The sequence below is a fragment of the Cervus elaphus genome, chromosome 16 (genome assembly GCF_910594005.1).
Source record: "Cervus elaphus chromosome 16, mCerEla1.1, whole genome shotgun sequence".
Taxonomy (NCBI): domain Eukaryota; kingdom Metazoa; phylum Chordata; class Mammalia; order Artiodactyla; family Cervidae; genus Cervus; species Cervus elaphus.
This window is the reverse complement of record NC_057830.1, coordinates 901,602-913,632: the sequence shown is the minus strand read 5'-3', so window position 1 is coordinate 913,632 and position 12,031 is coordinate 901,602. Positions and strand designations below refer to the sequence as shown.

At 55.1% G+C, this 12,031-nt stretch overlaps 1 protein-coding gene across 3 annotated transcripts in view; it reads left to right on the top strand.

Moving 5' to 3' along the window:
- The window catches only part of PXDN (peroxidasin), a 65,358-nt gene that overhangs the window by 31,828 nt on the left and 21,499 nt on the right, over positions 1–12,031 (top strand). For 2 of the 3 annotated variants that reach the window (XR_006345773.1, XM_043927230.1), the window contains exons 4-10: positions 82–153; positions 3,111–3,182; positions 3,532–3,603; positions 6,083–6,252; positions 7,249–7,366; positions 7,863–8,032; positions 10,837–11,109. Coding sequence is in view for 2 of the 3 variants with exons in the window: in XM_043927230.1 (XP_043783165.1) it covers positions 82–153; positions 3,111–3,182; positions 3,532–3,603; positions 6,083–6,252; positions 7,249–7,366; positions 7,863–8,032; positions 10,837–11,109 (947 nt within the window). In the remaining variant the exon portion in view is untranslated. The remainder of the gene's footprint in view (positions 1–81; positions 154–3,110; positions 3,183–3,531; positions 3,604–6,082; positions 6,253–7,248; positions 7,367–7,862; positions 8,033–10,836; positions 11,110–12,031) is intronic. The other variant, XM_043927231.1, reaches the window with a different exon arrangement.

Below are 12,031 nucleotides of genomic sequence, written 5' to 3'. Positions count from 1 at the left end.
CCAAGTGCCGGCGTGGCGCGTGTTAACCCCGTGTTTCTTGTTGCAGCCTGGCGCGTGCTGACCCCATGTTTCTTGTTTCAGCTATCTGTACAAGAATGAGATCCAGGCGATTGACCGGCAGGCCTTCAAGGGGCTTGCCTCTCTTGAGCAACTGTAAGTGCCCCCTGCTCTGGGTGTCTTGGACTTCACTTGCCCCTCACCTCTCGCCCGGAGCACGGGCCCCGTCTGCTGCCTGCACGATGCATGTCTGTGCGGGGGGACACGGGTGTTGCATGCAGACCACAAAGCCGTGGTGCTCCCTCCGCTCGCGCCCTGGGCCCTGCGTTCCCAGACAAGGGCCAGTGACACCAGCTGACCTCTGCCGCTCCGTGGTCGAGACAGCCTCGCAAACAGGTCTGAGCAGCTGGAGGTCTTTTGGGGAGAAGTGGGGACAAGGAGGCAGTCGTCCTTGTGCAGCATTTCCTGTTTGTGAATCTGCACGTCGAGGCTACTTCCCTCGCTCATGACATCATTATTTTGGAGAAAATAAACTTTCCTCCATGTGTTTCCAGTTAGGGAACACCGGATGCCGTTTATGGGGCCTCGTATGAAGTCCTGGTCTGCTGTGAAGTCAGCCTGTCCATTTTAAGCAGAGCTCCCGGTTAGAGGCGTTTCTCTGACCTGCTTATTCCTTGGCCAGCGCTGGGCTGTCCCTCACTGGGCTGGACTCACCATGTGCCAGGCAGTTTCGTCCCGCGATGCCGCAGTGGAGCAGGATGTTTTTGGTGTTTTGTCGGTTGGCAGGACACAGAAGCTTCCCCAGAGACCTCGAGGCGGAACTGGGGAGGCCTCACCCAAAGCAGGAGCTTCCGAAGCACACGCTGGGCTCGTGCTTAAATACCTGTTTATTTATTCGGCTGAAAGCTGCTTTCCCGGCCTGCTGTGCTCAGCGTGGACTGGACTGGGGGAGGTTGGCCTGAGGGCTGCGTGCACAGAGGCCAGACCATTGCAGGGACCCGTGGGCGTCTGGAGAGACGCGGGGGAGGGAGGCTCCCCGGGAGCGTGTCCCCGAGTCCCTCTTGGTGTGAAGGGGTCGGGGCTGGGCGAGACTTGCTCTCAGGAGCCTCCTGCCTTGGGGTTGAGGGAGTGAGCCGGGTTGTTTTGGAGGAAAACAGAGCCCCAGTCAGGGCGGAATGGGGAGGGAAGGGAGCGGCACCCCCTGAGGTGAGGTCTGAGTGGATGCTTGCAACTAAGGCCTTGAGGACTTGGGGCGCGTCCTGCAGACCCCGGGGAGGCGCTGGGCGGTGGTCTCTGCTGCTGAGACTTGGGGGTAAAGAGACGGCTCGGACCCGGGCCCACCCGCGAGGGAGAAGGGGCGTGTCCCCAGGGAGAGCAGGCTCAGGTCCGCCACCCATGAGTGCCCACCCCTGGGGCCTCCACACCCTGCGGGAGCTTGTGCTCGGCTGGAGGCGGGGCTGGTGCGGGGTGGGGGTCGGAGGAGGCCGAGGCCCTGTCTGCCCAGCATCTCTGCCCTCTCAGGCCTTGAAGGAGGGGGGCAGGCTGGTGCGAGTGTTTAGACTTTGAGTGAATCAATTGGGGGGGGGCCTCACTAATGGGAGGTGTGCACATGCCCCCTGTCCTGCTCCCGGGCTGGGCGAGGCCAAGGAGGGGGTCTCACTAATGGGCTGTGTGCACACGCTCCCCACCCCGCTCCTGGCCTGGGCAAGGCTTATGCAAGAGGGCCTCACTGATGTGGCCCCCCGCCCCGCTCCCGGGCTGGGCAAGGCCGTGGAGCTGGTGCACACGCAGAGCGGGGAACCTCTTGAGGGGCTGCGGCCTGAGGTCGCCGGCTGCCTGGTGTCCTTCGGGCTGCTCTCTGCCCCTCTGTTGGAGCCGCCCCGGGCTCCCTGGAGCCTGCAGGCTGGTGTCAGGCACTGAGCCGTGTGGGCCCCCTCTCCTCTCTGGGCCCATTTCCTCTCTGTCAGGGGGGTGGCCTCGAGGCAGCACCCACGTCTGGCCGCCTGCGGGGCCGGCTTGTGGGTTTTTAAACCCAGCATCAGGTCGCAGCTGCCATGTCATGCCTTCTCTTCCCCGTTGTCCTCTCCCAGGACTCATCCTGGCCTGACCGGCAGGCGGGCCACCGATCAGCCCGGCTGGGCCGCCCACACTGACTGCTGGGCGCGCGCATCCTCCGTAGTCAGGACAGAGCTCTCCTCCTGCTCCTGCCCGGCCACCCTGCCCTGAGGCCCCCTCGCAGGCGAGTAGGGTGCTGGGCACAGCCCAGCCCCACCAGGCTGCCGGGGGGAGGTGGCCCAGCAGCCGGGCACCCGCGCGGTCCCTGCGTGTCTTCCCAGCGTTTGGCCCAGGGAGAGCAGACCCCGGCCGGCCGGGGTGTCAGGAGGGGCCCCTGTGCAGACAGCCATCAGAAGGTGACTTAGCCGTTCTTCTGAGGGGAGAACCCTCCAGGTTTCACAGCGAGAAGAGCAGTATTCAGGAAAACCAGAACTTAGTTTTACGGAAACCGTGTCCTTCATAGAAAGCAAGGACTCATCTTACATGGACAGCGTCTGAGCTCTGAGGCTCTGTGTAATTAGCCCAAGGACATCTGAGGAGGTGCAGTGTTCACTTAACTCGGGCAGTTTCTTCTGTTATCTGTGTGGTCGTTGTTTCTGCAGCTGAGAAACATTGTCCCCAGCGTCCCTTTGAAGTGTCCGTTAGGCTCCTAAATCCACCTGTGAGTTAGATGGTTGGACCGAAGGCGTTCACATAGCTGCGTGTGTGGTGAGGTGAAGATTCTGTTGGGTTTTCTAGAAAGGTCCGTGTCTGTGGAGCTGGGCATCCCTGGTCCCACCCCCATGAGTGGGGAAGAGGCCCGGTGGGTGAGCCAGACCCTTCCTCGCACCGCTCCGTCCGCCACTTAAAGTCTGCGCCCAGTTCTCCGTGGTCTTGAACCTTCCTGCTAGATGACTTCATTTGATCTGCATACAATGTAGGCGCTCTAGAGAGTTATCTATTGATGTGTGGATTCAAATGACTTAGAGAAAACATGTGTTCAGCGAAACTCTAGCTCTGTAGAAACACAGAATTGCTTACAACTTGTTTCTTGTCCCCTTTTTTGAAAACTTCTCTAGATACCTGCACTTCAATCAGATAGAAACTTTGGACCCAGAGTCATTTCAGCATCTGCCAAAGCTGGAGCGGCTGTAAGTCCTCTCTGCCTCCTGGTCCCCTTCTCCACCCACGGTTCTGGGGCTCCCGACTCGGCCCTTCCCCTGTAACAGAAAGAGCACCTCACCTGTCAAACTCTGCGATATCTCAGCAGGGAATCTGTGCTGCTCCCCTGACAGTCCAGGAGTGGGAGTAGTGATAAGATGGGGGGAAATGTAGTTATTTTCTCTACTCAATAGCGTTGTTCTCAAGTTCATTTGTATTAAACAAAGGCAGTCATGGAGATACTCTTTAAAGGCTGATTTATTTGACTGCGTTTACTCTTTGCTACATGTCTAAGAAGTATTTTAAAGAATCTCTTTGGTTTATTATCTCTTTCAACAGGTTTTTACATAACAACCGAATTACACATTTGGTTCCAGGGACATTTAATCACTTGGAATCTATGAAAAGATTGTAAGTATACTGACCTTTATGCTGTCTTTCCAGCAAAGACGGCTTCTCCATGCTTTTCATTTACCTCCCTATTCACGGGGTATTTCGAGGATTTCATCCCATTCTGGATGTGACTTAGGAAGGGAGGGTGGATTAAACCATCAGAGCCACAACCCGGGCCTAGCTGACTCAGGAAATGTGGCCTCAGGCTAACACACTAGGCAAGTAAGACTTTTTTAAAAATCAATTTTAAATTCTTCAAATTAGTTTTTAATTCCGTGTTAACATATTTTACTGGTGGAAATAAAATCGGCCTAGAAAGAATCTCTAAGCTGTATTCCATTCCTTTTCTTTAGGCGTGCACACAGCTGAATTCTGTCCATTTTCAGATCTCTGAAAAGAAGCTATCTTCACACTGATCACTTCTGACAGAACCGATGACAGAACCGAGGTGTTCTGACAGAACTGATGACAGAACCAAGGTGTTCTGACAGAACTGAGGTGTTCTGACAGAACCGACGACAGAACCGAGCTGTTCTGACAGAACCGATGACAGAACCGAGGTGTTCTGACAGAACTGAGGTGTTCTGACAGAACCGAGCTGTTCTGACAGAACTGATGACAGAACCAAGGTGTTCTGACAGAACTGAGGTGTTCTGACAGAACCGAGCTGTTCTGACAGAACTGATGATAGAACCAAGGTGTTCTGACAGAACTGATGACAGAACCGAGGTGTTCTGACAGAACCGAGGTGTTCTGACAGAACTGATGATAGAACCAAAGTGTTCTGACAGAACTGATGACAGAACCGAGCTGTTCTGAAATAACTGATGATAGAACCAAGGTGTTCTGACAGAACTGATGACAGAACTGAGGAATTCTAACAGAACCGGTGACAGAACTGAGGTGTTCTGACAGGACCGATGACAGAACCGAGGTGTTCTGACAGAACTGAGGTGTTCTGACAGAACTGAGGTGTTCTGGTGCTGGTGGAAGACGCTGTCTCACGTCTTCTGTGTGTTTTTCTCTGAGGTCTTGAAGGCCATTGTTTCTCAGTTAGGTATTACTAAGTGTGAACAATGAACTAGACTTAAGAGAGAGACAGAAGAGTCAGATTGCCGAGCCTGGACCCAGAGTGAACTTTTGTTTTTCTCCTCAGTGAATAAGGCACAAGCTTTCCTCACTATTTACAGTCTTTTTCTTTAGTATTAAGAAGATAAATCTCTAGCCAAATGTCAAGCTAGGTGGCAGATAAGATAACTGCTGCCTCTTCAACAGATAAGAGAGCAGGAACGAGGTTGCCAGGCATTACCTGGACAGTCAGGGCAGACGGGGCCTCCTTGAGACCAGAACAGGCCGGCAGGGCTCTGTCCCTGCCTTCTTTCTGCCGTGCGTCTGCTTCGTGGCCTCTGCCCATCTGCGACACCTCAGACTTCTTGGCCCCATCAAGGTCCCCCAACCCCGGGATGGCTGAGGGAGCGTGCAGCTGGGGGCTTCCGGCCAGTGTCACCCACTTGGGCCCGCCTGCCCACCCTCTGTCCCTGGGGCCCGTCCTAAGCACAGAGGTCCTGGGGTTTTCCCAGCGGGGCTGAGGGGCCAGCAGGCACCGGGCAGGTCCCCGAGGCGGGGGGAGCTCTGGCGGGTCTGCGTGAAGCCCTGTAGACCCCGCCAGCCACACTCAGCTGACCATCTGGAGAGGGGCCAGCCCTACCTGCCGCTCCTGCCACCCCGAGCCAGCCTCAGAGAGATGCAGGCGGGAGGTCTGATGTTGGGCTTGCCTCCAGGAAGCCCTGGCCCGTTGGGGGAGCTGAGTGGATGCCTGCGGGCAGGCCCCTGGCTCTGGTCCCGGGGGGGCCCCTGCCCAGCGTGGCCGGCCTGCAGCTGCCTCCTCTGGTCTGAGCAGAGCTGGTTTCCGGCCTCTTGCCAGCATGTGTCAGGTCAGGCAGCCGTGGTTTCTGGTCCACACGTTAGACCCCTCACCTTGGGGTTTGCCACATAAACAGCCATCGTCCCGAGGGCAGAGGCGACACCTTGTCTATTCCTCTTGTTGGGAGGGTTGAGTCCACCGTCACGGGCCCCCTCCCTGGGGGCTTGCAGGATCATTCAGCCCCTGAGAGGTGCCCCTCAGGGGTGTCAGGGTCACATGAGATAATCCTGGAAGACGGCGGGTGGCGGGGGTGGTGCTTTGTTTGGGGATTCCCGCATTGTCCGTCTCACGCAGGCTCTCGTCCTGCGCCAACTCCGCCAGCCCACGTCGGTCCTCCTTCCACCCTGCATCTCACGCCTTTGATCACTCAGCACCACCCTTTACAGTGTCGCTTGGGCTCCCTGCTCCCCGGCTCTGGTTCTGCCGAGTGTGGGTCCTGCTGGGTTGGGTCCTGGTCAGGCAGGACCCGCTCAGATTCCGTCGTCTGCAGCCCCCGCACCGCGGGTCCCTCTGGGCTGGGTCAGCCCTGCGCGTCCGCGTTTCATGTCCTCACCCACAGCCTCCTCCGTGCAGGCGCCTGGACTCCAACGCGCTTCGCTGTGACTGTGAGATCCTGTGGCTGGCAGACCTGCTGAAGGGCTACGCGCGGTCAGGAAACGCGCAGGCCGCGGCCACCTGTGAGTATCCCAGGCGCATCCAGGGCCGGTCCGTGGCCACCATCACCCCGGAGGAGCTGGACTGTGGTGAGTGCGTCTGGAGGGCAGGGCGTGTGCAGCCCTCTGTCTGTCTGTCCCCGGGGACCCCATGAAGCGAGTCTGGGTGGGCCTCACCGGGTCCCTGCTGCAGAGTCTGTCTCTGTAGTATCTGTAGGAAACTATTTGGTAATAAATGTGTGTTTTATTGTCAGGTTTCCCTGCAAAAAAAAAAATAGCAACATGAAATGCATCAGGTTCTCTGTTGCTCCTTCCAACCCTCTACCTTTAGAGGCTGCAGCTGCCGGGCGGCGGGGCCCATGGAGGGAGAGGGCAGCTCCTGGGGGAGGGCTTGGGGCTGCCGGCTGGGAGCTGGCAGCCTCCTTTGTCTGGATCTGGGCGGTGGCCACGAGGGGTGGACGAGGCTGGGTTCGTCCAGCTGATTCACCTGTGTGCTGCCTGCAGGCGCGTGACCCCTCACCACAAACAACAGTCAGACCCTACAGGGCAGAATCTCCCATATTCGTAAATGCCGAGGAACTCAGCTCATCGGCTTAGCACGCTGTTGAAGTGGGAAAATTGGCTTTTCCAAGGCATCATCTTTATATTCATAAATTAAAAACAGAATCGACTGCAGTCGAAAGTCACTCTGTTTCCTGGTAACGCAGCAGTTCAGTCCCTTGCTGGTGACCACTTGTGACCTTTCATGACCATCCCTTTGTGGTCGGGGTCCTGGCCCCTTGCGTGTGCGGGTGACTGACTTCAGCCCCGGGCAGCCCTGTGGTCTCTCCGTGTCCTGCCCTCGCCTGTGAGGGCTGGTCTGGTGGGAGGGGTCGTGCGGTGGGCCTGAGGTCCTGGAAATGCTGTGGTTCGGCTCTGGCGCCGTCTTCTCCGTGGAGAAGCTGTTCTCCGCTGGCTGTCCCCACAGGAGTGTTTTTGGCTTGGACATGTGCGATTTTCTCTCGAACCAAAGGGGCTCGCTCTGGGCTCCTGTTTGCACGGTGGTTTAGGACCAAGACAAGAGGGTCTGCTTTCCTTTTGGCGCAGAAAGGCCGCGGATCACGTCGGAGCCGCAGGATGCCGACGTCACCCTGGGCAACACCGTCTTCTTCACCTGCAGGGCCGAGGGCAACCCCAAGCCCGAGATCATCTGGCTGCGGAACAAGTGAGTGCTTCCGGACGGGATGCTGGGCACCGGGTCCTAGACATCGGACGGGGTGCTGGGGGCCCCAGGTCCCAACCGTCAGAGGGGTGCTGGACTCTGGGTCCCAGCCATCAGACGGGGTGCTGGGGGTACTTGACAGGGTGCTGGGGGCGCTGGGTCCCAGCCATTGGACGGGTGCTGAACTCTGGGTCCCAGCCGTCAGAGAGGTGCTGGGCGCCGGGTCCCAGCCGTCAGACGGGTGCTGGGCGCCGGGTCCCAGCCGTCCCGGTACCCCAGGAGCTCCAGGTTGCCTGCCCACCCTGACCTTGCCTCCTCCTCCCAGCTGACCCTTCCTGCTCCTCCCTGGAGGGAACACAAAGAGGAGGAGACGTTTCTCTGGCACCTCGGGTTGTCCATGCCTCGAGGCCAGGGTCCCTGGGCTGGGACCAGACGCCCGGGGAGGACTGGGTGTTTCCTGTGCTTTGGGGACCTGAGCCAGCCGGGTCTGTCATTATAGCAATGAGCTGAGCATGAAGACAGATTCCCGCTTGAACTTGCTGGATGACGGGACCCTCATGATCCAGAACACGCGAGAGACGGACCAGGGCATCTACCAGTGCATGGCAAAGAATGTGGCCGGGGAGGTGAAGACACAGGAGGTGACCCTCAGGTACTTCCGGTCTCCAGGTAGGCACAGAGCTCCTTGGACACTCAGCCCTTCCCGAATCCCCTTCCTCCCCGTCGCTCCCTTCTCTCTTTGCCCCTGGTGGTGAGAGACAGACACCAGTGTCCCGGCTGAAGCACCAGCAGCAGGGTCGGCTCAGGGTCACGTGTGACCCCCGACCATTGCTCTGGTCCACTGCCAACCCTTCATCCAGGTGGTCACTCAGAGTGGCCGTGGGTAGCTGCTGCTGGGGTCACTGTCCAGAGGGCTGTGGACACCTGGGGAGACAAATGCCCCTGCCCAGTACCTCTGCTGGCGGTGGTCCCGAGGGCATCTCACTGGCTGCCCCCTGGCAGTGGGCTTGCTCTTGTGCTACAGGCCTTGGCGACTTTAAAAGAAACCCAAAATCTGAATTTTGATGCAAAATTCACATGTCTAAAGTATTGGTACCTGATCTGAAAAGATAGTTGGAGCCAAAGGAAGCACAGCTACGTCCTTGGATTGGCCTGGGTCACACCAGGTTACAAACCCCACTCTTGTCCAAGTGTTGACCCTTGGGACTTTGGCCAGAGAGGAGCTGGCCCTTAGAGAAGAGCCTGGGGGTGACCCTGGCCCCAGGGCCGCTGGACACAGCACCGCTGGCCGCGGTGCCGCCACGGTTCTGGTCGTCCTCGTGTGAGTGGTCCTGAGTCTGTGTTTCTCTCGTGCTGTGTGATTCAGGGCCTGGCAACACCCTCGGCGGCAGGATGAATGATTTCTGTGGTTCTTTGTTTAGAGTCTTACTATGAGAACTTTGTATGCCTCAGTATATCCTGGCAGAGACATAGTCCAGATTTACTGATGAATGAGAATCCCCAGCTCTCAAACACCAGTTCAGAGGAATGCGCAGGGCAGATAACTGCAGCCAAGTCAAACCCCTTTAATCCCAGGTTCCCCATGTGGAACCAGGCGTCCAGGATCTCTGCAGAGCCACATGGCTGTGAGTCTGCCAGAGAAGACAACAGGGCTGCTGGCCACAGAGGAGCTTGTGCTTGGTTTGTAAGGACCAGGGAAGCCCGTGTGATGTTGGTCGCGGTGGCGCCGTGCTGGAGGGACACGTCAGGACGGGGGGAGGAGCAGGACGTGGACAGTGCGAGTCCTTAGCGCAGCGGCTGTGATAACGGGGCGGGTGATCCCTCGATGGGAACAGTAGAGTCTCCCTCTGGCCCAAGAGTTCCAAATCTAACCTCTTTTGATCTGAATTTTCGTTTGTTTCTCAGGGACGAGAGCCTTCCTTAGTACACCAGTCTGAGCTTGTTGGCCTTGCTCCCAGAAATGCACGTGAAGGGTCTCCTACAGGGGGATGGGAATGTCACTGCAGTGACGGGAAGGTCACTGCAGATCCAGGGGGCAGCCAGTCAGCTTGGACCGGGGTCTGCCCAGCCTGGACCACTGCCTGGTTTTAGAAGATGTTTACACTAAGAATGTGTTTTACCTTTTTTATGCGATTGAGGAACTTAAGAATAGCATTTTAGAATACATGATAATGAAATTAAGTTCAGATTTCAATGTCTGTTGATTAAGTCTTTTTGGAACATAATCACACTGAAAGATTTATGGCGTAAAAAGCCCAAAATATATGCACTGAGCCCCTTTATGGACGTCTGTCAATCCTATGATATAGATGATGATGATGGACCCATTTGTAAGTTTCCATGAGTCACAAAGGGGTAAATGTACTTTATCTATTTTGAAGCTCTGTTATTAGGGGCATATTAGTCTGCAGTTTTTATCTTCCTCATGAATTAAACTTTGATTATTAACACTTTCACCTCTATCAAATATTTTTTGCCTTAAGGTTGATTTGATTTTATACAGAGGCAACTAGTTTTCTTTTAATTAGTTTTTATCACCTGTACGTTCCCCACCATTTTGCTCTGCTTTAAACTGTCACAGAATCTCAGATAACATCATTATCAATATATAAAGTCCTATTCAGTCCTATGAGTGTTCGGTAAGTGGAATAGATGAGGACTGTAAGTAGCTTTGTGCTAAATGGATCAAGGTTTGTAAACAAAGAAGTTACAAAAAGATTACTTATTTTTGGAGCTTTTTGGGTTGGAAAATTGCAGATAAGGATGTCAGCCCGAAGAAACAGCACAGTAATAAGTCCTTTTTAAAAAACTTGTACTGTTCTATAAGCCTATTAAAATACCTACGGGGTAAAGTCCTAGCAGAGTAATTTCTGAGCGGAAGGGTGAGTGAATGTCCAGTTTTGATCTACGTGGCTGCATTTCTGTCCTGGTGTACCAGGGTGGTTTGTGCTCCTGACGTGTTAGAAACGTTTTGTTTGTGTACATGCTCATCTCAAGAGCTCAATAATAAATATGTGGATTTTTTTTTTCTGGATTTAGAGTCAGAAACTATTATCATACTATTCATTTGTATTTTCCTTCCTGTGAGGGAAATTTGTTATTTCTGTATGTTCTAAATACCCTTTGAAAACAGTGTTTGATAACCAGTAAGAACTACTATTAAGGTTTACCTGCTAACAAGACTGACAGTGCTTTTAGAATCATCAGAAATGAGACTGGGCCAGAATTCAGTCCATGTTTGAAAAAGGAACTGGTTCTAACTGGTCAGCACTTCTGATGCTGGCTTAACCTAAGGCCGTGCACCATCTTTATGATCTGCATGTTTCTTTAAAAAGGAAAGGAGACAAAGCGTGCAGTCAGATTGAATTGGTTCTACTTATTTTAGACGTCAATAGGCAGAACAAGTAGAAAACCCAAGCAGAACCGTATGCTAGGCTGGAGGATGTTGATTCCGAATCTGTCTCCCGCGGCAGCTCGCCCGGCGTTTGTGATCCAGCCCCAGAACACAGAGGTGCTGGTGGGGGAGAGTGTGACCTTGGAGTGCAGCGCCACGGGCCACCCCCCGCCGCAGATCACCTGGACCAGGGGCGACCGCAGCCCCGTGCCCACGGACCCCCGGGTGAGCATCACCCCGTCCGGCGGCCTCTACATCCAGAACGTGGAGCAGGAGGACAGTGGGGAGTACACCTGCTTCGCCTCCAACACCGTGGACAGCATCCACGCCACGGCCTTCATCATCGTCCAAGGTGAGGCCCGTCCGCGTGGACCCCCGGCTCCCTGGTCCCCCTGGCCTGCCCTAGAGTGGCCCTGGAGCTCCGCCGGATCCCCCTGTCCCAGAGCCTGTGCGTCTTCTCCCGTCCCCAAGCCTGCCGAACCTTCTCCCGTCCCCGAGGACCCTCCGTGGGACTGGAGACACGTTTATTTTCCGCCCGCAGGCATCAGGCGGTCAGGGCTCTATTTCTCTGCTGTGTTCTCCATGTGAATGTGGGTGTGCGTGCCAATTCACTGCTGTCTAGAAGTTTGGCACACATCTTGGAATTTCCTTAGGGTTGATTTTTGAACTCTGAGTCTGAGAGTATATGTAGTTCTAAGACTTAACGTTGTGTATTTTCAAAGTCCTTAACTGGCTAGAATGAGTTTATGAGTAGTTTTCAAGTTTAATTGCAAAGTGGGACTTTGGTTGACAAGTGCTAGGACGGCACAGAAGTGTGAATGCAGAAAAAGAGTTTTCCCTCCTGTCTCCGCATCAGCTTTTCCAGCCTCCGGCGGAAGCAGAGTCACTAAAGTTGGTGCCTTTTACTCTGTCCTCTGGCTCGCTCTTTGCACGTATGACTGTACAGTCGTGTTGTTTGGTTTTGGTTGTGGCTGTTGTGTGTGACTTCAGTTGTGCCTGACTCTCTGTGACCCCATGGACTCTAGCCTGCCAGGTCCTCTCTCCATCGGATTCTCCAGGCCAGAATCCTGGAGGGGGTTGCCACACACTCCTCCGGGGGATCTTGCCGACCCAGGGATTGAGCCCCTGTCTCCTGCGTCTCCTGCATCGGCAGGCGGTTTCTTTACCACTAGTGCCACCTGGGAAGTTGGTTTGTTGCTTTTATAAAAATGGAATTATATTGGATATATTTATTCTGTAATTTACTTTTGTCTTTTTCACCCAGTAATAATAGC